The 24,557-nt window shown below is 46.0% G+C and overlaps 1 protein-coding gene across 1 annotated transcript; it reads left to right on the top strand.

Annotated features, from left to right (window-relative positions):
• Positions 1-264: 264 nt before the first annotated feature.
• On the top strand, positions 265-630 carry LOC121476538 (dual specificity phosphatase 28-like). Its single transcript, XM_041730628.1, has one exon. It carries the CDS (start codon positions 265-267, stop codon positions 628-630), a length of 366 nt encoding a protein of 121 aa, XP_041586562.1.
• Positions 631-24,557: the final 23,927 nt, after the last annotated feature.

The following is a 24,557-nucleotide window of genomic DNA, read 5'->3' as shown; positions in this document are numbered from 1 at the left end:
GATTTCTATTTGCTGATTATATGATCTTATATCATCTTATATATAGAAAGCCCTAGAGACTCCACAAAAATACTGTGAGAACCAATGAATGAATTCAGCAAAATTGCAAGATACAAAACCAACACACAGAAATCAACTGCATTTCTATACACAAAATGAAATTAAGAAAATCCATCTCATTTACAATAGCATAAAAGAGAATAAAATACTTAGAGAAAAATTTAACCAAGTAGGTCACAGACCTGGGACAAGCTGGGTGTTCTGATGCTTCTGCTTCTCCACCCCGGCTGCCGCTCATGGGCCCTGCCCCCGCCCCCTTCCTCAGGGATGCACGCCGCAGCCCTGATGCCGCTGCTGACACATGCAGGTGTCATACTGTGCCTCGCCTTTTCATACCAGCAGACGGACACACAAATCCTTGCTGTGACTGAGCTGCGAGCGCCCGTGTTTGATGATGTGGCCGAAGCACCAGAACCTACCGCACCTCCTTGGAGGCCGCAGTGGTGCCAGCAGGACCTGCTCCTCTACCACAAGGATGGAGGCAGCCGCTCTGCCTCTGCTGCCACTGCCTGTACTGCCCACCTCATGTGGCACCACAGACTCAGTCTGGCATGGGCCTTCAGACAGTGAAGAATGTCTGTGCCGTAGCAGAACCGAGGCAGGGGCTCTGGTGTCTAGAAAGCTCCAGAGGCCGAAGGAGGCTACAGTCCCAGTTGGCCTCCCAAAAGACCCCTTGGGACGGTCCTTCCAAAGATAGGAGATGAGCTCCAGAGTGAACCCTAGTCCATCAGCCTTTGGGGTCAGTCAGACTCTCAAAACAGGAGCACTTGGAGTTCCCTCTGGCCTTTGGATGGGAAGAGGAAGAGGCATTCATGCCAGGAGGTCTTTCCTCTCCTTCCTTGCCATCCCATGGAGTTCTCATTTTCTGCCTCTTCTTGAAATGAAGCTCAAGAGAGTCTCTGTCTCCTCTTATTCTCCTAATGTAAGGTTGTGTTTTCTGAGGAGGGGCCTGGAAACTGCCTCTCCTCTGGTCAGCATCAGTTTATCTGACAGGGCTTGGTCAGGAAAATCAAAACGACTTGAGGAATTTAAGGCAGAATGGCATTTAATACAGAGACACCAAGGCTGGGGAACCAAGGACAGAAGTTTAGGAAGTATGGGATTTATGGAGACTCCCCACCCTGATTCTGGCTGCCTATAATTCTGATGAACTCTGGAAGGATGCCTGGGGCCACTGGCAAAGGCTCCTGCCTGTCAACTGCTTGAGCCATACTGGCCTTTCCCAAGCCTCACACTGGTTTCATCTCAGAGCCCAACAAGAGATCCAGCCAGCAAAGGCCCATGGTTTCCAGACATGTAGCTGCTGTGACACACAGGCTGTGACAGACTGCCCAGCATGGGGACCCTTTCTGTATCCACCTCCTACCTTACCTCCCAGTTTCAGCAACGACATTGAGACATGGCCCAAATTCCTGAAGCCACTGCCATGCCAGTGATGCTCAAAGTCTTATTGGTAATCTATGCATTTGAGCATGTTGATTCCAGCTCTTGTTCAGACACATTCCACCTGGACATCCTATGGCCTCAAGACTATAGTAGAAAATTAATCACCATCAACACTCCTTAAATAAAATAGAGGAGAAAGAGAAAAGGAGAAAGTGGGTGATATATATGAATTACAGATAATATAGTTCCTGATAAATAAATATATATATATACACATAACAAAATAATTAATAAAAAAAGAAAAGACTTGTACACTAAAAACTAAACGCTGATTAAAAGAGTTATAAAAGACAAATGGAAAGACATGTTCATGTATTAGAGGATCTAATACTGTTAAAACGTCCATGCTTTCCCCGTGATCGTTGGATTCAATGCAATCTCTTTCAAAATTCTAATGGCATTGTTTGCAGAAATAGGAAAAAAGTATTCTAAAACTCATATGGAATCTGAAAGGACCTTGGATAGCTGAAACAATCTTAAAGAAAAACAAAGCTGGAGGCCTCAAACTTCCTGATTTTCAAACCTGTAGCAAAGTTATAGTAATCAAAACGGTACGTCACTGGAATAAAAACACATGCATAGACCAATGAGATAGAATAGAGATCCCAGAAATAAACCCCAGTGTCTATGGTCAAATGATCTTTAACAGGGGTGTTGAATCTACACAACTGGGAAAGGATAATCTCAAGAGATGGTGTTGGGAAAACTGAATATCCATGGAAAATAATAAAGTTGGACCCTTATACTATATAAAAAATTAAATTCAGGAAGATATATATATATATATAGCCTGATTGTCTTTGAAATGTTCCTATCTGTGTGGATTCCCTGTATATACACTATTAAATTTGATTTTCTCCTGTTAAAAAAAAATAACTAACTCAAAATGCATTAAATACCATCACATTAGGAATTAAAGTTCAATGTATGAATTTTGGGGAGCACACAAACACTGAATCTATAGCAAAGTGTTTAATGCATTTCGAGTTAATTTTTTGGAAGATGAGACCTTTGGGAGGTGATTAGGTTATGAAGGTGGAGCTCTTATGCATAAGATGGGTGCCTTCGTAAGAGAGACCACAGAGAGCTTCGTCGCCCCTGTGCCATGTGCAGACGTGGTGAGAAGACAGCCGTCCACGAGCCAGGGACGCCACATCTCCTGGCACCGTGGTCCTCGACTCCCCAGACCGTGAACCACCCACTATGTAGTATTCTGTTGTAGAAACCTGAACAGAGATTGGCATTGAGAAGTAGGGTACTAACTGTAATAAATGCTTAAAAATGTGGAAATAGGGCACCCTGGGTGGCTCAGCGGTTTAGTGCCACCTTCAGCCCGGGGAGTGATCCTGGAGTCCCAGGATCGAGTCCCACATTGGGCTCCCTGCATGGAGCCTGCTTCTCCCTCTGCCTGTGTCTCTGCCTCTCTCTCCTTCTCTCTCTCTCTCATAAATAAATAAAAAATAATAATTAAAAAATGTTTTAAAAATGTGGAAATCGCTTTGGAACTGTCTAATGGGTATAGGCTAGAAGAGTTTTGAGGTGCATGCTAGAAAAAGCCCAGATTGTTGTAAACAGACCCTTAAGGGTGATTTTAGTTAAAGCTCAGAAAGAAAGAACAGAGGGGAACCATAGAGAAAGCCTCATCTTTTTAGAGGATACCTAAATAATTTTGAACAGAATTTTAGTAGGAATATAGACGGTAAAGGCCATCTGATGAGGTATCCTGTGGAAATGAGGAACATGTTACTGGAAAGTGGAGGAAAGGTCATGCTTGTTATTATCAAGTGGCAAGGAACTTGGCTGAATTGTGTTCGTGTTCTAGTGTTTCATGGAAGGTGAAACTTTTGAGCAATGAAATTGGATATTTAGCCAAAGCTATTTTTATGCAAAGTGTTGGAAGTGTGACTTGGCACATCCTGACTGCTTATAGTAAAATACGAGAAGAGAAAAGTGACTCGAAGATGGAGCTGTTACAAACAGCAACAAACAAACAACAACAACAACAACATGGAACTGTTAAGGAAAAAGGAAGTAAAGCTTGAGGATTTACAAAATGCTCAGCCTATCCTCATTTTTAAAAGTTAGACACTAAGGGGGTGGCCAAGTGACAGTTTGATGAAATAAGTATGGGTTGGCCAACTTAGCCTAAGGCAGGAGCTATTCTAGAAGGTCATGGAAGAATGACCCCAAAGTCGGAGGTCGTATCTGCCCCTCCCATCTCAGGCCTAACATACAAGGGCCCACAGGGCGAGAGGGTTTCAGCGGAGAGGCTGCTGGTACCTGGGGAGCCTGGGTGCTTGCTCCCCAGCACGTCCTCACATTGAGGGCTATGCTCCCCGCTTGTAGACAGCAGGTTTGGGTGGCATCTCTGCCCCTGGCATGACTGCCTCTACCGAGGTTTCAAAGGGTGGAGCTTCTTAGGTCCACGGGATTTCAACCCCATCCTGAGAAAACCAGTGAGGCAGGCCCCAGCGCAGAGCTGGCACGGGACTGTCCGCCTCGGCCTTGGCGGTGGCACTGCCGTCCCGTGGCCCTGGAAGGCAGAGCAGCCAGCCGAAGGGAGATTATCCTTAAGCCTTAAGTTCTCATAGAATTAGCCTTGTTACGTTCTAGGCTTACTTGGGTCCTGGCACCACTTTCCTATTTCTTCTATTGGAAGGAGAATGTCCTCTCTCTGCCTGTCCTACAATTGTTATTTGGAATCACGTAACAGGTTTGATTTCACAGGTTAAAACGTGCCTTAGGATGGATCATACCTCGAGTCTTACCTCTATTTGGTTTAGGTGATATTTAGATGAGGCTTTGGATTTTAGACTTTTGAGTTGATGCTCGATCAAATTAAGATGTTGGGGGATATTGGGATACAATGAATGTATTTTGCATGTGAGAAGGACATGAATTTTGGGGGGGCAGTGACTGAATGTTTGTGTCCCTGCAAAATTATGTTGGCAACTAATTCCCAATGTGATGGTATTTGGAGGTGGGACCTCTGGGAGGTGACTAGGTTGTGAGGGTGGACCCTCATACTTTGGATTAATTCCATTATAAGAGAAAGTCTAGAGAGGTCCCTCACCCATCCCGCCTTATGTGGACTGGGCAAGAAGATAATCAACTTATTAATCAGAAAGCAGACTCTCACTAGACATCCCATTTGCTAGTGGTTTGATCTTTGACTTTCTAGCCTCCAGGGCAGTAAGAAATAAATTTCTATTGTTCATAAGTCATCCAGTCTATGGGATTTGTGATAAAAGCCTGAACAGACTAAGATAGACCCTAATGTCAAACCTATAGTCAGAAACTATAAAACTCCTAGAAGAACATGCAGGAGAAAAGCTCCATGATATTGGGTTTGGGAATGATCCACTGGACATGATACGAAACATACAGACAAGAGAAAAAATAGACAAATGAGACTACATCAAACCTAAAAAGTGCCACAAGGGAAACAATTACCAGAATGAAAAGACAACCTACAGAATGAAAGAAAATATCTGTAAACCATATAAAAGGTTAATATCCAGAATATATAAAGAACTCCTGTAGCTCAATAACAAAAAAGGAGACATAACCCAATTGAAAAATGACAAAAAAAACCTTCAATAGATGTTTCTCCAAAGAAGATATACAGATGGCCAATAAGCATGTTCAACCACCAGTCACCAGGGAAATACAAATCAAAATCATAACGAAATATCACATCGCACCTGTTAGGATGGCCACTCACCAAAAAAGACAAATACGAAACAAAAAAACAAGCAAAACAAACGCCAATAAATAAAACAGAGAATAACAAGTGTTAGTGAGGATGTAGAGAAACTGGAACCCTCGTGCACCTTTAGGAGGAGTGTAAAATCGTGCAACTCCTATGGAAAACACTATGGAAGTCCCTAGAGAATCAGTAACAGAATTACCATACGATCCGGCACTTCCACTTCGGGGTGTTTATCTAAAATAATTGAAAGTAAGATCTCCAAGAGACATTTACACGCTCATGTTCACAGCAGCATCGTTTTGAAAAGTTCCAAGAGGCAGAGGCAACGTTAACGTCCCCTGACAGACGAATGGACGAGGATGATGTGGAAGACACGTGCAGGGGAATGTGACGCTGCCCCACGAGGGACCTGCTGGCTCACGCGCAACACCTGCAGCAGGAGGGGACCAGCTCGGTGACATCAGCCGGCCGCAGGGGGCGGATGCCGCACGATCCTACTACAGGAGGAGGGCAAAGCCCTTCAAAGCAGCAAGTAGGATGGCAGGTGGGGAAGCCTCGGGAGAGCGGAGAGGGGCAGGGGGCCAGCGGATGCAGGACGTGGGTTTTGCAAAATTAAAATGTTCTGGAGATCGATTTCACGACAACGCGCATAGCGTTAACACCACACTACTATGCACTTAAAAATGAGAGGATGGTAGATTTTATGCTATATGTTCTTTTAACACTCACGCAAACACACACATACACCAAAACACCATCGTGTCAACCAAATGGAATATATCTGGTGGGTGAATGTGGCTCTCAAGGTCCTGGGTTTGTGACCTGTGAACCGTGGGAGACACGGACAGGGAAGAGCCGAGAATTACCATCTCTCGAGCACCTGACACGGGCCAGGAGGAACACGAAGCACTTTGCGAACGTTTTCTTGCCCCATTGTCACAAGAATCTTATAATCTGAACACTTTCATTCCCATTCTACAGATGAGGACACAGAAATCGTGGTCACGTAGCCATAGTCAGTCAAAGGCACACAAAGCAGACCCAGAGCTGGCATTTCTTCCAGCGCTTTGGGAACAGAGGAGACATCTCAGGAAGAGAAGTGCTGTCCAGCGAATCACAGGGGCAGGACCAACCGGCTGACACTTTTGGAGAGGAGTAGCCCTGTTCCCGGGGACTCGGGGGAAGCCGCAAGCTGGGGGGAAGCGCGTTAGAGCCGCGGCCTCTGGGGCTCAGGCCTGGCTCTGCCACTCACGGGCCCTGTGGCCCGGAACTGCTCACTTACCCCCACGCATGTGGCCGTGCCTCTTGCCGGGCCTGCCAGACGGTGAGTGAGCCCCGGTATTAGCTGTCACTAGATACCGTGGCCCACTGCTCGCTCTCGAAGGCCAGGGTCCGCCCGGATTTGCTGTCCTGGACCATTAGCAAACGTGAGACAGGATTTCAGCGAGGCTGATGGCACGCAGGCACCTTCCCCGTGAAAACCGTTCTGACCGGCTGCCTGGAAAGAGTCTGTCTTTCTCCAATCCGTCCACCACGGAGCTGCCATGGGCCATCTGAAACTCAGTTTGACTCAGTTTTTTTCTTTAAAAGTTGTCGATTGCTCCTCATTTGCCATCACATTCCTAAATTTGCATGGACTTGAGAACCAGCAGAGGATGTCATTAAAAAGCATATTCCAAGGCTTTCCCGCAGAGTCAGCTCCTCAGCTCTGCTGAATCTGGTGATGCAGAGCGCCCGGCGTTGGGAGTCTTTGCTAAGACCAACTTCAAGCTCGTGAACTCACAAAAGACTTCATGACTAGGCTCTGGCTACCTCTCCAACCACCTTTTTTTTTTTTTTTTAAACTTTTCTATCCTAAGATTAACTCTCTAGCACTAGAGCTTCACTTCTAGCTCCCCACATATTCTGAGCTTTTGTTGTTTCCGTTTTTCCTAGAACACTTTCCTTTTTCTTAATATATTTTTTTAAAGATATTATTTATTTATTCATAGAGACAGAGAGAGGCAGAGACACAGGCAGAGGGAGAAGCAGGCTCCACGCAGGGAGCCCGACATGGGACTCTATCCAGGGTCTCCAGGATCACGCCCTGGGTTGCAGGCAGCGCTAAACCGCTGTGCCACCCGGGCTGCCCAATACTTTCCTTTCTTCACTCAACTCCCGTGACCAACTGCATGATATATTGCCCCAAGACTTAATGACTTAAGGCAATTATAATCATTTACTATGGTTCAGGGTGTCTGCTCAGGGATTTGGAAGTGGATTAGTTGGGCAGTTCTGCTCTGGGGCCTTTGAAGGGTTGCTGTCAGGTATCAGCTGGAGCCACTTGAAGGCTTAACTACCCTGGACAATCACTTCCAAAGTGGCACAACCACACGGCTGGCAAGTTGGGGCTGGCCTTCCTACATGGGCCACTGCTTAGGGTTGTGTAGGAGTCTCTACAGCACGGGAGCTGGCTTTCCCCAGAGCAAATAGTCTAAGAGACCAAGGCTGAAGGTGCTAAAGGTTTTTTTTTTTTTTTTTTCATCCAGTATTTGAGATGTCACAGCATTATTGGTGTAGAGCTCTCTTGGTCATGCGGGTTCACCCTGCTTCACTGTGGGGAGAGACTACAAAGGATGTGAACACCAGGAGATGAAGATCTCTGGGGCCGTCTTGAAGAAGGGCACTACCACGTCATCCTTCACCACCTGGGCTTATTAACCTCCCAGAAGCCTTCCTTGAATTTCCTTCCCAAATGGCGTAGCTGCCCCTTCTCCATACTACTATTTAGAGATGTACATATGGAGATATATATAAATACACATATTTAAAATAGCGAATGTGCAGCATCTGTGCGTACACATATACGTGTGTCATATACACGGGGTAGGAATGTGTGCATGTCACATATAGGTATATACAGACACATAGCACATACGTCCGTTTTTAGATGTATAAATCGCATTATAGTTACCTGTTTATGTGTCTGGCTTCTCTGTTAGGCTGAGCACTTTGTTGGTAGGGTTCATATCTTACTATCCTTGTCATGTTTTGCTCAAAGATTAATGAAGGAAGGAGGAAAGGAAAAAGACGAAGAGATAAAGGAAGGAAAGAACAATCCTGAGCAATTAGGTCTGGTTGTCACAAGGCTCTGTGATACATGGGAGTTCCACTTCTGCTAATTAGCAGATGGTTAACTGTATTTATGTGTGTGTGTGTGTGTGTGTGTGTGTGTGAGTGTATGTGTATAGGTTTTTTGTTTTGTTTCTGTAAGGGCAGCTGGGAAAAGAGCCGGGGGACTTAGGAAATCTCTCACAGCAGAAATGTTGCGGAATGTGCATGAAGTTTGGCATTATTCAACTGGCACGGCTCTAAAAATCATATTCAGTCATATTTGGGTCTAATTTTCTTTTTGTTCTCCTTTTGGTATTTCCCCGACATACCCTGGCTCACAAACGGGGAAGATGGAAGTTATAAAAAGGAGTGTGGTCTCAGAGAGGGCAGAGGAGACTCATTTTATTTATTTATATTTATTTATTTATTTATTTATTTATTTATTTATTTATTATTTATTTATTTAGAGGAGACTCATTTTAATACTAAGGCATCCCTAGGATGTCTTAAGGACTCTTTCAGCTCTGATCTTCCCGCCGTGGGAGGTCAACATGTACTGAAGATACCAGATACTCTTCCTAGAACTAGATCCTACGCTGAAAGAGAGCTGTTCACATACATACATTAAGGATGCTCCATCTTTTTAATGACATCATTGCTGCTCTGTACAGGAAGTGGCTCCCATGCCTTTTCCAACAAAATTCTTACCCCAATTTCCTATGATCATTAGTTTGTTCTGGTCTCTCCCCAGGACCATGAAAGAGTCAAGCATTAATTATTTTTATAAGCACTTTATCGTGCCTGATACACAGCGAATATGCATTAAGTATAAACTGAACGAATGAAATCATTTATTCCGAACAATCATGTTAAAGGTTACGTCTTGGCAGATTCCTGCCCACCGAACACACTACTTAACGAAACCTGCAGAAACAGTGAGCTGATTTGTATTAACCAATCACAGTTACAATAAAATATAATGAATCAATTTAGGAGGCTTTCTTCCCCACGTATATTTGTGTATATGCAGCGTTCTCTGCCATTATCTGGCAATTATCCTTGCCTAAATTTCCTCCTACTTCAAAAGGGACTTGACTTTGCTTTCAGAATTTGGGACCCAAGATTACTCGTCTTTTGAGCTCTGTGTCAGGTGAAGCAAAAGCCTGACTCTGATCTTTGGGGGCATCCAGTCGACAGACTCACGGAGCGTTCCCTAGGTGTCAAGCACCGCGTTCATGCACAGGGGTAACGGGAATACTATGTTTGCCTTCTAGAAGAAAGTAGCTGAGTTCCTGTGTGATCCTGTAGCCTGAACAGGGGTTACTGTAGTATGTAGTGGCCACTGCAGGGTGCTGGCCTGATTACCTATCCTATGTGTTTCAAGACCGAACCACTAATCCCCCTGTCTGTCTCCTGCACGTTGGTGACTGATGGCTAGCTTATGGCTGAGGCTCCTGGGGAGACTGGCCTTATCCCGAAAGAAGCTACCTCGCCTAAGTTTATGTCCCCTGGTCACTATGGAGATATAAATGTCTGCCCCTGGCCCCGATTTTGGACAGCTCTTCAGGGCCATGCCTGCTGCAGACTCCCAGGAGATCAACTGGGTCTCTCATGCAACTGCCTTGCAGTTGGACTTTTCCTCTGCCCAGTTCTGTTTCCTTCACTCCCTCACATGTGTTGACTTTGAGACTACTCCCTAGTAAATCTCATTGTCTCTTCCTAATGAACATGGGTTAAGCAAGTCATTATCTTAGAGTGTTGTTATGGGATAACCCCATGAAAATGTGTATCAATATTATGCTTTATTTCAAAGTTATATATATATATATGGAAACTAGCTTTATCCAAGAATTTTGGGTGACATTAATAAAACATAACCCAAGTGAACAATAGGAACCTAATTTGCTTGTTTTAGTACTTATCACACCTTCCCAAAACTCACAACTGGATCTTAGTATTAAAGATATACTCCGTACAAGAACTCAGCACCTGGGGCCCCTGCGTGGCTCAGTCAGTTAAGCATGGGACTCTTGTTTTTGACTCAGGTTGTGATATCAGGGTCTTGAGATCAAGCCCCATGTCTGGCTCTGCACTCCGCATGGAGTCTGCTGAAGTCTCTATCTCCCTCTGTCCCTCCCCACCTGCCCTCTGTGTCTCTCTTTTACAAATAAATAAATCTTTAAAAGTAAAAAAACTCAGCATTTACAGTGTAAGTGTGAACTATTTTCAATGCATTAAGAGTAAGGGGATTTCACTCTCTTTTATCTGTAGCAGGTACTATAAGAAAGGGAGGATGAAACTTCATTTTCATCTCTCCGAAGAAAACTTCTCGATAACATACGCACTGTATTTGTAGAAGGTGTTATTAAAAAGCAAGTGTCTAAATTTCAAGAGGTCTTTATAAAAAATCATTTATCTTCATAGCACATATGTCAGAATATTAGCTAGGGATTTTTTTTGTAATAACTAATTCTATACTACAGTAGTGACAGATGCACATCAAGTGGTTAATACAAGGTTACTTAGTTTATTCATTACATGCTTTTCTCCCCTAAGATAGAACTCAATATATTAAGGTATGAAATCTTTCTAATCATTTGAAAACATCAAAATGCACCTACTGATTGATAATGAAATTCCAAAAATAAAATTTAAAAAATTTACATGTAATCTACACAAACACTGGGTATATGAATTCAAGGTAGATATAAGTCATTTGCAAAGTCTTTCTAAACTTTTCTTTCATTACCATGACAAAGAGAATAACAAAGCAGCATGGTTTCATGAAGCCATAAGCTAAATGTTTATATACTACAGGATAGAGTATAAAATCCGCGTGATCTTTTAAGATAGGATATGCGACTTCATAGAAATTCCTACAATGACTTGGTTTTGCCTAATCTTAGATCATTCTTTTGTCTCCTTCTCCTCACATTCTTCGCTGCACTTAAGCAGTAAAGGTTGAGAAAAATTGCTATGCAGATTTGATTCAGAATCATAGATTTGGCCTTTTGCTTAGAAATGGACACAATTTATTTATTCAACCATAATTTCTTGACAATCCACTAAGCGTAGCACTGTATGAAGAAAGTTCTCTGTTCCCTACAGCAGTCCTATACTGCACAAGACAGCTTCCGTTCGACCTCAGTAATCCAAACTACTCCTTCAACCTGCAGGTTTTTAAGCATGACTGCACTCATGGTCATCAACATGGAGGGGAGCTGTGACATCCCAGACTGACCTTCAGCTCAGAGGCAAGCCAGGGTGAGTGCCGAAGGCCCGTTCCTCGGGTAAACAGCAAGCTGGCTTCCCATGATGATGCGTTTCTCCAGGTGCTCCTCAGGCAAACAGGGACATCTGATGTGGATAAGGCGGGAAATGGTTTAAAAGCCACGTGGAATTAGCCAATGTAGTCTTAGTTGCCCCACCCCCGCACCTCTCTTTAGGTCTGAAGGTTACACATTTTGCTGCCATTTCTGCATTCAGCTTTCTCACTCGGCAGGCTTTGTAGAACCCAAGGGGTTTACATTAGGCAGATGAGTGTGGATGAAATCAAAGTCCCCTCACTATTGTGGGTGGGCTTGGGCAAGGGAATGAAAACGTTTGCTAAATTTAGATGGCTCATGTAATGCTCACTAACTACAACAACGTGTTTTCTTTCGGAACACTAAATTTGAGAAGACAAGCAGTTTCCCTCCCAACCAGCTTCATTCACCACTGAATTGAACAGAATTGAAAACACTTGAGAGCAGTGACTTATTTGAAGTCTTTTCAACTGCAATATTTCCACTGGACTAGGATGAGCAAAAATTAGTGTGTGTGAACAGCTGTCAAGAGGAAGTCATTACCAATCTATGTTTTAAAAATAGTCAACAAGTTAGCATTACAGCAAACAATAGATTTTTGTTTGACAAAATTCGTTCACAAATAAATGACATGCCCAGAGGTGTGTGTTGCCATTATATTTTGACAAAAATTGACCGATTTCAAGTGGATGTGAGACTGCCATATTTACAGTTTCAGTTTAATGAAATGCCTAAATTAGGGCATCAGTCATTTTCATTGGTATTATTATTACTTGCCTGGAGGAAGAATCAGCTGACTATGACTTTTCGCCTAAGAATAATTGCCTGGGAGGATCTTTTGGGGGCTTTAACCTGTAGACCTCCCTGAAGAAGTAATTCCTTAACCTATTTTTTTTAGTTAATTATCATCCAGATTGATTAAAATCATTTTCATTTTTCCAAATTTAGAGGAGAGAACTCACTGGTCCTCTCTCATGTTTTGTCTGATTTCTGTTTTTTCTTTTGTTGACCCTACTGTTTTTTATCTCTTGCCTTTGGGCCTTTGAACTTGCAGCTTCCTCTGTCTACAACATTCTTACTGCTTATCTCCTGGTTACCTCCCATACATCAATCAAGTGTCCACTTGAATGTTACCTTTTCCAAGAGGCCCTAGATTGGGTTAAGAGTCTGAAACTTGCTTCTGAAACTTGGGTTCAGTCAATGGTAGTGGTCATACTGTCTCTCCAAACTCTTCCCAACCCATCCTACCCCTGATGATTGTACCCTGTTCAGCTCTGTATGTCCAACAACCGTCACAGAGCCTCCTCAATGAGCATTTGTAGAATGGATGAATGAACATGAAGACGAACATCGACTCGTCATGTGCTCTGCTGCTTCTTTTGAGGCTGCGTGAAGGCACTGTAACATTCAGATGTAAACCATCCCTGTCTCTGCTCTCCTGTGGCAACATTCACCAGCAATGTATACTCTTTGAAGGGTGTTGGTGCAACTCATTGTTTGAAGGTTTCCAGGAAAGTAGGATTGAGGCTTTAAGAAAAGCTTCAATAGGAAAGAAACAAATGGCAGGCACAGTAGAGCAGGAAAGCTTGAAACCACAGGAACGGCCAATGAAATCTTTTGACTTTTGAGGCACAGAAGTGAAGGTCAGAAAGGTTAACTGACTGCCAGGGCTCATAACCATATTAATCACAAAGGATTTTAGAGTCCAGGCCTCCTGATTCCAGCCAATATTTCCTTAAGTGTGCTGTGTGTTTTCTAATACTGCAGCCACTTAGCCTAAGTGACTACTGAGCACTTGAAACATGGCTAGTATAAATTAAGATGTGCTCTGAGTATAAAATCAAAGACAAATGCTGTAAGCGTAAAATCAAAGACAATATGAAAGAAAAGTATAAATCATCTCATAAATAAGGTTTATATTGATTACATATGTTGAAATAATATTTTTTTTAATTTTTATTTATTTATGATAGTCACAGAGAGAGAGAGAGAGAGGCAGAGACATAGGCAGAGGGAGAAGCAGGCTCCATGCACCGGGAGCCTGATGTGGGATTCGATCCCGGGTCTCCAGGATCGCGCCCTGGGCCAAAGGCAAGCGCCAAACCACTGCGCCACCCAGGGATCCCTGAAATAATATTTTAGATATTTTGACTTAGGTAAAATATTAAAATTAAGTTCTTCTTAATTTTAACATGGCCTGTAGAAAATTTAAAATTATCTATGTTGTGCATTTATTTCTACTGAACCAATACTGGTCAAGATAAATTTTAGGTAATGTGTAGACCAGGCATTAAATAATAAATCATATGGCAAGAAAAGTTATTCTCTTTATTCTCCTTTAACTCATCTAATTAAAGAGAAATTACTAGTTAAGTGCTAGTTTTTCTTTAATACTACATAATCTCCCTTTTTTAACGAAGAGAAAGAAGCTTCAATAATTAGGGACTTATAAGGCCATAAAATCTTGGTAGAATTCAACATGATTTTTGTGTTTGTTTTGTAAATTGCCCTCCATTTAGGTTAGATGATACTAGTTTTCAATTTATTGTGATGAAATAAACTTTCACTTATAAATATATTCATTTAACTATAATATGAGTGTATTTAAATCAAAATATTAAATATTGTACACATAGCACAGGACTGGAAAAATCATGGTCAAAGTTTGGTAAATAGCCATACACAATGTAGTGTCTATTCCTGGCCAACCCAGGGCACTCAATCTTCTACATATGATCTGTAAAACTTCTACATATAATCTTTAAAACATTACTGTTCAGAATTTAACTCCAACTTTGTTAAGGCTGTTGCAACATAAATGCTTCAGCTTCCTTTCTTATGCCAAATAACTGAATTCAGGCACAGTTGACCAGCAACGTGTGTGACAGTTGAGGTCCCTAAAAGGTCATCCTAGATCACAGACTGAGATGACCACTCCATTTAAGCCAGGCAACAATGCTGGCAGCTTCTGCAGTTGAATCTAGATGGAACTTTGAGGGCCTTCTGGGGAGATGGGGAAGCTGAGGAGAACAAACGTGGAAACAATTGGGATGATGAGAAATGAAGGGTGTACAAGCAAATTCCTGAGTTATATTTCAGAGGCCAGATACCATAATAAGCTCTGGAATAAGACTGTCTGGGCTTGAATTCTGGTTTGGGCATCTGCTAGCTCTGTCATCCAGGATAAATTACATAACCTTTCCATAGGTTTGTTTCCTTATCTGTAAACTCATTAATAATAGCCACTACCTCCGAGTCTTTCTGTGAAGCACATGCTAAGTACTAGACCAACGTCAGCTATCACTGTCATCATCCACACTGCCACACGATGTTCAGAGGAGCATGGAGATAAATGTGTGACTTTAACCTAGACTAGGGGTTAATAAATTGGGACATGGAGCTAGAAGCATGCTGCAGATAGTATATGGCAAAATTAATCAGGATTAGGTTAAAGATAGCCAAATTGTGCTATAGGCAGGCTTTCTAAGGAATCCTCTCCACAAAGGTGCAATCACTGTGGACCATTTCATAGGCACTCTCATGCACTGGACCATCCTATAGAAATGTGTCTTTTTAAGGTCAAGGATCATAGCTAAGAAATGGGTAAATATTATCTCATTTATTACCAATGATGGCACTTCTGTTTTTGTAGCTGTTTTTATAACATATCATTAAGACATTTTTCCTACAGGTTTTTTTTTTTTTTTCCATGCAGCAACTGGGGCCTTGGGAAGCTACGAAGGAGAGAAAATGGCTGTAAATAGCCTTTTTTTTTTTCTTTTTTTGCGATCACGCTGATTTCTGTACCCTGAGGTTTCTACTCCCACACATTCTGATGATGGGTAAATTACTGTAGCAGTAACTTAGACCAGTATTTTGAACTCAAGCATTAATTTGTGCCTTGTTTTGTTCTTCATGTACCTCTTCAAAAACACTAAGAAACTATAAGCAGTAAGTTTTAACTTTTTAGAGGGGTTGAAAATACCATTTGAAAATCTGTCAAAAGCCATGGGGTGTGTCTCCAGAAAGATGAATGTTCTCACATAAAAAGAAAATGTTTGTACACGATTTAATTAGGTTCAATGGCTCCCTGAAGCTTAGTAACCCCAGGTTAGGCATTTCTGTTGTGAGGATAAATAAACCATAGGCCCACCTAGAACTACAGAGGTAATGAAGAAAATGTAGCTGATCAAGGTCCCTGGGCCCTGGGATACGAGTATCTGTCCAGGTAAAAGGCAGGACAGAAATATATTTAATTTTTAATTATTGATGAGAGGTTGAATAATTGTCTTCCTCTTGATTTATGTCTCTACAGTATAGCATCATTTTTTTTTTTTAAGCTTTGGATCTTAAATCGAGAAAAAGGTCACCATCAGAGCTTAGAATTTATAAGGCTAATCACAGAGAAGCCGATCAGATCTTCTGCAGTCCGTGAATGACACCAGGTGAGAATGACAGAAACGTTACCGAACATCAATCAGTCACCGAACCAAGCACTTACTGTATACCTGGGCTGCGCCAAGCCAAAGTCGTGGAGCCTGAGTTAATTTTTATAAAGTAGGCGAGTGGCAGAGCCCACCACTCTGTCCTAACGCCTCGGCTGGGACTTTGTCACTATGTACTGTGGCCTCCACAACAATGTGCCACGTGAGATGGAATTCACAGTCCACCAAATATTGCCTCTGCATAGAGCTGTGCACTAACAAAAGGCGACGATAGCACATGTGGCATTTTTAAAGAGATAAGGAATATTTTATTTTATTTTATTTTATTTTATTTTATTTATTTATTTTTTTGAGATAAGGAATTTAAATTGAAAGCAGGATTTCAAGACATGCAGTGCTTGCCGTAAAACAATTTAACCTAATCTAACTTAATCTGATGTGGTTTTTCCACTGGCCTTGACTATTATTTACTTTTCCTCAATTCTGTTCAAATACTTTTGCCCAATCTGGTGTTCCACAGAACGCTCTTCTCTCAAGATACTTACTTAGCTCACAGAAGATTTTGGGGCTAAATAAGTTTGGGAAATGTTCCATGTTATAGTTTCTGTTTGGTGTTTTGGTTTGGTTTTTTAAGATTTTATTTATTCATGAGAGACGCACAGAGAGAGAGGCAAAGACACAGGCAAAGGGGGAGAAGCAGGCTCCCCACGGGGAGCCCAACGTGGGACTCGATCCTAGGACCCTGGGGTTCATGCCCTGAGCCCAAGGCAGATGCTCAACCACTGAGCCACCCAGGTGCCCCTCTGTTGGTGTTTTAAAAAGCATTCAAGAACTTTAAAGGTCCTGGGAAGTCCTGCAGTAAAACATAATAACAAAAATCTCATTTTCCTTTAAGTCTGTATTTCTCAAAGTTCTCATACCTCAGCACACTTCCCAAATGGACATCTATCAAAATCCCACACAATGAAAAAAAAAAAACAACCCACACAATGGATCCTCTGCAGCACGTGCGACAGGGACTTGTGCCGTAGCTTCACAAGTCTTCAGGCTCAGCTCCCATTTTCCAATGATTGTTGGAGATGCAGAGCAATTCTTTTACGACAGCCTGTTGCTTTGGCGTGCCCTCCTTTCATAAGCATGGTAATTTAAATAATCAGGAAAATAAAGAACTTGAACTCAAATCAAAACTTGCCAAATGTCAAACTTTATACAACTGTATTTTAGAAAGTAAGAGGATGATCTCCTTTTCCCTTTTAGGGTTTAACATGTGGATCAGCTGTTTTTCCTATAAGGGTTTTCACCCTAATGGCTGCTATTGGTCCAAATAACCACCTCCACCTGCTCTAGACCATAAGCTCCATACAAGTGAGGGTTATTTTTTTGTTCCTTATTCAGGGACATGTTTATAGGATGTAGAAGAGTGACTAATAATAGTAGGTACTCACTGAGTACACGAAAGAATGAGATCAAAATGGAGACAATTGTTTTTGTGATTTTGATTTATATCGTATTTGGCACTTGTTTTGTTAACAAGCCGGATGTGATTGTTTTCAGATGTTTCCTTGAAATGTTCTAATGACCATCTTAATGGAGCCTATACTACGTAATAAACCTGCTGGCTCAAAGTCAGAATTGTAAATAGGTCAGTGATGATCGTTGTTTTCACTGCTCACCTACATATTGTTTTACTGGAGGGGAAAAAAAATAAGAAAAAGGACAATCAAGTCCCCAGAATTCACTCTTGCCTCTAAATTAATCTTCTTGCGAGGGCAGTTTTTCCACAATTTACACTTCATTTCATGTAGTGTCCTGAAAGAGCTCTGAAGTGACTTATTGAATCCCAGTTCCTTAACGTTCCTATTGGTGCTAACAGTCGTGTGCATGGTTTCAAAAGTCAATGCGTTGTATCCTCAGTCAGAATGTGAGCAAGAAGGCGGACACCACCTCAAGACTTTTCAACAGAGGGACTTTAATGCAGGGGATTTATTACACCGGTGATGGAATTTCTGAGAACCACAGAGGGATGGTAAGGTAATCCAAGGTTGAACAGCAGGAAACCACGACCATCTATAGGCTAGAAAGAAGAAACGTGCAGCGGGACTGCTGCCAGGGAGTCCTCAGATGGGAGCCAAGACACACCTGTGAAGCAATGAAACCAAGGAGCTGGAGCCACAGAGGAGAAGCAAGTGTGGAGAAGCTGCCTTAGGTGGAGAGGAAGAGGAGGAGGGCCCTCCTCATTCAGTTTAACTACCCCATTCAATCTCCAGCCGGTGTCTTCCTTCGTGAAAATTCAGCCAGAAGACAGCTGGTCTGGGATCCTGGGAAACACAGACTGCAGGGCTCATGAAGTCTCTCCCTCTACGAGAGAGCTGAGCTCAAGAAACACAAGGAACGGAGCCGACGTGCCCAAGCTCCCAGGCACCGCACCTTCAGGTGTATCAATTGTTTCCAAAATTTAAAGCATTTTTTTCAAAGGTTCTAGGTAGTGTTAACTGCTTGATGTCTTGTCTCAGCGGTTCTGCAATTCTAATCGATCAGTTACTGTTCTGGGAGGGACGTTTGCAGGACCATCTGGTAGAGACCATTGGAAAACTAGAAAAATCTTTTAAAAATAGAAATTGCCTAATGCAGTCCTTGCTCATGCCATCATGGGTTTTTAGGCGTTTGATTGAAATATGCCAATAAAATGACTTTTGAAATGTTCCCTTTTCCAAGTTTCCGAGCCAGAAACAGAAGGCTTATCTTCCTGTTAGCATAGGCTACTGTTGTACTAGGTTCTCAATCCGAGAAACATAACGACAAGAAAATGCATCCTGCTATGAAAGCTATTTGAGACTTGCATCGCTATAGGAGCAAGTCTAAAGGATGCCTCAAGATTCAGAAAATCAAGAAAACCCAAGAGGAACTTAACTGCTTGAATCCTTATGTCCGCTACTGCAGAGCATGTCATTGGATACTCCAGAAAATGAATATGTCTTGAAGTGCGTGGAGTGTGTGATTAAGTCCCCGAGCAGGGTGAGTGTGACATGATAATGCTTGACAAGCACTTGACGAGCTTAGATAGCAGGGAAAGAAGGAGACGGGTTCCTGTAGCAGAAGGAGGTAGGGCTTGAAGTACCAAAATGGACTTGGCAAATGGAAACGCTTGAATGCCTTTCTAGAAATAATTTCCTAATGGAATCATAAGTTAAGACCGTGGACTCGGTCTTCCAGAGGGGAGCGGTCGGAGCACAGGTTCCTGAAGTAAACGAAAGAAAAGGCGCCTGAGAATATACCGGAGGGAATACGGCCAAGGAGTCCGCCCCTGTTCGTTCTCTTCTTTAGGTTCAGCCTTAGAAAGGGCGGTGATCCGCGGGCACCTGCTAGGGGCGCGCTGTCTTAGCCCGTCCCAGGCGCGAAGCCGGGATTTAGGGAGGCTCAGGGTGGCTTGCTGGAAGCGCAGGCCGCTTAAGGGTGAGCGCTGGGCCTCGGGCCTCCGACCTAGGTCCTCCCTCATCGTCAGGACCCGGGTCCAGGACTGTCGCTCGCAGCGAACCGAAGCTGGCGCCGATGCTGGAACAGCTCCACATTTTCGGGGCTGACGTGGATTTAGCCTCAACGAAGGGAAGATGCCACCCCCTACAGAACCTTCCCACGGCGGCCTTAAGAGAAGCAAACGCTTCTGCAGTTACACTGCTGGGGGGGGCGGTGGGCAGCCCCTTCACGGAAGGCTTGACCCCCACAGAGCTGGGTTTCTGCTCGCTGGGCTTCGTGCACGTGAGTCTGCTTAGTGGGACCTGAATCAGCGTGGAAACTTAGCTGCGATTGTAACTTGGTCTTCCTAGTTTCTACTACTCAGGAAAATGCATTAGAAGTAGATGGAGACGAGTGACTGGATGAGACCACACCTGTCTGCAGCAACTTTGGAAAAACCCACTTATTGAGATACAAGTAGAAACGTCTTAGATATACACTGTTTTGTTTTGTTTTGTTGTTTTAATGATAAAACCACCGTTATGGATTTATTTGTAATGGCTTTTGGGAGCCCAATGCCGTAAAGGATTCTGAGGCCTTCCCTGAACCCAGTGAGAAAAACTACTTGTTTTGATTTCTGATGTCCACCACCACTGTGGGGGCGCTGGGGTCATGCCTCTGCCATTTTTTGGGAGGCAGGAGTATGTCTCAGACGTGTGTAAATAGGCCCCGAGTAAGGTTCTGTTAAACAAATAATGAATAAATTATGAACAAATCGTAAATGAATGACTTCTCGCTGGGACCTTCGGCAGGAATTAAAACAGTGCTGAGTTCCCCACTTTCTAGTCCTAATCTGCTTAACTGTACGTCACCCCAGAGACTCAGAGAAGAAAGGGGATGCATTTAGGGGGATCAAAGAAGGTGACATTTAGAGGTTAAGGAGGCAGAAGGGGTTTCTCATTTAACTGAGGGAGAGAAAAATGTATTCTCAGGCGCCTTCTCCCCACGCCCCCCTTCGATAACGCTACCTGTCGCAGCGAAGCAACCCCCAGATCTCCAAGGCCTAGTGCAATGAGCGCGGGTTCCAGTTCCCGTATTGATCCGAGGCAGGTGCTCCTTGACCTTTCAAGCATCGCCCGGTCACCGGCAGGTGAAGAGCATGCGGGAGAGGCAGGTGGGAGAAGGCCCTTGCTTCCTAACGCGGCCCTCGAGGAGGCGATGCCCGCGGCTGACCACAGTCCTTGGGGAGCGCTACCATGTGGTCGCGCCCAGGGCAAGGGCCAGGCTGGGTGTCGGGATAGACAGTGTCCCCTGGCCACCTGCTTCCCGGCCACAGCTCCGGGCCGTCCTCCTGCGAGCGCGCTCACGGCCTGCAGCACCGGACTCACCCGGGGGTCTGTTAGAAGGGGAGACCCTCGGGCCTGACCGGGGTGGCTCCTGGAGGATGAGCCGAGGTGGCCCGGCGCGTCTGTAAGCCTGCCCTCCTCCAAGGGGCCTGGCCCCAGTCCGCCTGTCGCCGCTGCCCTGCTGCCCGGCGTCACCGCGTCCCCACACCTCAGTGTTTGAGGCCTATCGCTGAGCACGAGGACTTCCACCCCCAGGGGTCCTGCTGCAGTGGCCGAGAGTCCTCTGAGCCAAATGCCGAGAGGGCAACGACCACGGCAGCCCCCGGGAAGGCCTGGGAGCGCGGCCTGCACAGCCCGGGGCCTACAGCAAGGCCTGCGAGGCCTATGAGGACAGTGAGGACAGCAAGGACAGCGAGGACAGTGAGGACAGCAAGGACAGCGAGGACAACGAGGCCAGAGAGGACAGCGAGGTCAGGGAGGACAGTGAGGCCAGAGAGGACAGCAAGGTCAGCAAAGACAGCGAGGACAGCGAGGCCAGAGAGGACAATGGGGACAACGAGGCCAGAGAGAACAGCAAGGCCAGCGAGGGCAATGAGGACAACAAGGCTGGAGAGGACAACGGGGACAACGAGGCCGGAGAGGACAACGAGGCCAGCGAGGCCAGTGTCAGCAGCGGCCGGCAGTGCAGCCACAGTGTCAGGCTCAGCACCTCTGCGGCCCTGACTCCTGCCATCAGGGATGCTGCTCAGTGCACTGTGCCCACCGTGCCCTCCTCCACTCCACCAGGGCCTTGTGTGAGTGGCCCTGCGAGGCCCATTTCCCAAGGGTCACCTCCCCCCTGACGCTCTGGTGATGATTCTGGCCGACGAGCCTCAAGTGCTTCCCGGGTTTTGCTCATGCGCCCTCTGCCTCCTGCATTCCTCTTCATTCTTACCCCAAGTGTGGACGGTATCTAGAAGCCTTAACCATCTGCCCCGTAGAGGCCCCGCAAGCTTGCTCTGGTGTTGGTGACCCGATTTTTCCTCTGTGAACACTGGTGCAAAAAGAAATCACGCAGAGCATCACCTGTGTAGACTCTTGCTCCAGCGTCTAGGCCCTGGTCAACCTATTGTCTTTTTTCTTCTAGGCTCAGGAGGTCAGTCCTATTGGGTGACGATGATCAGATTTCGTGAGAATCCGACACAAAGGACTCAGAGGCAGATCGAACCACCGAAAGCTCAGACTGTTAGACCACGGGGGGACCTTCCTGTGTGGCCTGCGGACACCGGCCGCACTTCGCCAGTCGGGCAGTGGCACAGCCTACGTGCAAGCGGCCCCAGCGCATGTCTCATAGGTAGGGCTGGGTGTCAGGGACGGGGGCGGGTGGCAGGGCCCTTACTTGCCTCATCGGCCTGAGCTTGCGGTAGGAGTGGCAGCGTAGACACGCTGCTTCCTGAGCGCGGTTCCTGGACAACGAGGGGCGCCAAGGACAGGCGGCTTGGGATTAAAACTGGGGTGTAGCCCACGTACAGTAAAATGCCAGCTGCCTCCCTTGAGCATCGCGGAAACGAGCTGTTCGGGTTACAAGGTCCACAGCTGTAAAAATGGGTTCACTGAAACTATTTCTGGTGAATATCTTCTATGAAAATGCGTCATGCTTCTCTGCCTTACTGAGCAGAACGTTCGAATTTGATCTGGCTGCGACGACCCGACCACCAGTTCTTCTGAGGGGCTGTGTTGCCTTTGGGGCTCCGTGTTGGAACCTGTGCGGTTCCCGTTTGGAGTTCTCGTATCCGCTCTCCATCGTTCCCCTGTCTTCATGGACCCAGGCTGCCCGCCGTCACTTCCTGATGCTGCCGGTGTGCCCCCCCCCCCCGTGACCTGCCGCCTCCGGGGTGCTTGGACTGGGAGACTAACCAAGGTCGTGCCTGAAATATAAGCAAAATCGACTCTGCCTGTGAGCCCAGGAGCACGCCTATGCGAGCCAAGCGCGTGAGCTTCAGTATATGGCCTCTGCTTTGTCAGCGGCCCTTTTCTTGCTTGCTGGCTTCTGTCCCCCCCTTCCCCCCGCTTCTTTCTCTCTCTGTCTCAGGAAAGTAGGGTGGCTGCGTTACTGACTTTCATGCAGGTGAAGTGTCTCTTTGCATCAGGTCGAGTCTGAACACAGGTGCTAGAATACTGACCACAGGTGGGACGTCACAGTCCTCCGGGGCTACTGAAAATCCTGGCCCTAAGACCTTGCGATTTTAGAGCTCTCCACCCTGTTCACAGCGTCCTCCCTACCGGCATTCGCGTCTGCCTTTTTGCTATAATGCTGATTTTGCATCATTTTTGTGGTCATGTTGCCTATAAAGTCGTCTTAAACTAACCTCGCTAGCAAGTCAAAGGAAAAAAGACTGAGTCCTACAGAGGAGAAGTGGAAACGCCCAGCGTGTTGCTTGTACCCTCCTTTCCGAACACTTGCCTTTTCTCTCCTAGACCGCGTGACAAAGACCCGCGATCATTAGCTCTTGTTTTGTTTACGGGTCCCCAAGGTGGACAACCACCACGGGCCCCTCCGTCCTCTTTGGTTCTCTGCCTGGGGGATAAGCTGCGGTAAGAGTGCACAGAAGGTGTGTACGTGTGACAACGACGGCGGTAGAAACACAAAGGACGGCGCAAATTCCATGCAGTGAGCAGAACGTGCTGCTCACAGTTCCTCCCGGGAGCATGAACTGCTCTCTTCAAGGCTTGTCCTTCCCGTCAGCCACAGAGCTTCGCATTCCACGAGCACCGGGTCGCTAAAATGCGTGTGATGGTAGCGGACGTGACCCCTGCCCAACGGCGCCTCGGACGGGCTTGTCTACTGCTTGGAGACCATGTGCCACCCACAGAGGAGAGGGCGCACCTTTGGGTTCGTCGCCGACGGCTGTGGGCGCTGTGATCCATCTCTCGAGGCCGGGACCCTTGGGGTGGCTGGGATCACCCCGTTCCCGCCGCATCAGAACCAACCTGCGGCTCTGGGACACGGGTGTGGGAGAACGGAAAACAGGTGTTCACAGCTTCCAGGGCAGCGGCGAGGGGCGCAGACGACCTGTCAGAGCTGCAACAGCCGGGCACGGAGGCCCAGAAGCCCACGGAGGCTGCGTGCGGGGATGGGAACCTCGGGGCCCTGCCAGTGCGGGAGGAAACCGCCGGTACATGAAGTCCAGGCCTGGGGCCCGTGCGCTGGCCTTGCTGCTGGTGGGCTCGGCCTCGGGCGGGCTCCTGGGCCCCAAGCCCTGCCGGCAGACGAGGCCCCCCCGGGGGAGGAAGAGCAAGAGTTGGTCTTCCAGCCATTCTTCCCACAGGCAGCCCGGCGTCGCTCCCCCAAGTGCGCATCGGGCTACGTTGCTCTACGCCCAGGCCCTCTCCTGGCCTCCCTGCTGGGTGCGCCCCCAGGTTCCCCAGCGCGGGGCTCTGCGCGCTTCCCCGGGGACACGTCCGTCCCCTCCTTCCCTCTCACCTCCCTGTGTGTCCCGCGTACCTGCTGCACAGGCTTCTTCCAGGAATTGGAGAGAAATCGTGCCTTGCCTTGCCTCTGGGGCTTTGAGCAAGTTGTTCTTTCTCTTCCCTTTCCCCTGTTCTCTTTCATGACCACGGTCTTCCATCACGGCCCTCAGGAGCAGTATGGGCCCTGGCACCACTGACCTGGCAGCCCCCCGGTCTCCCACGAGGGCCCCGGAACAAGCGGCCCCAG

Source organism: Vulpes lagopus, chromosome 15 (genome assembly GCF_018345385.1).
Source record: "Vulpes lagopus strain Blue_001 chromosome 15, ASM1834538v1, whole genome shotgun sequence".
Classification (NCBI taxonomy): Eukaryota; Metazoa; Chordata; class Mammalia; order Carnivora; family Canidae; genus Vulpes; species Vulpes lagopus.
This window is presented reverse-complemented; position numbering and strand designations above follow the sequence as displayed.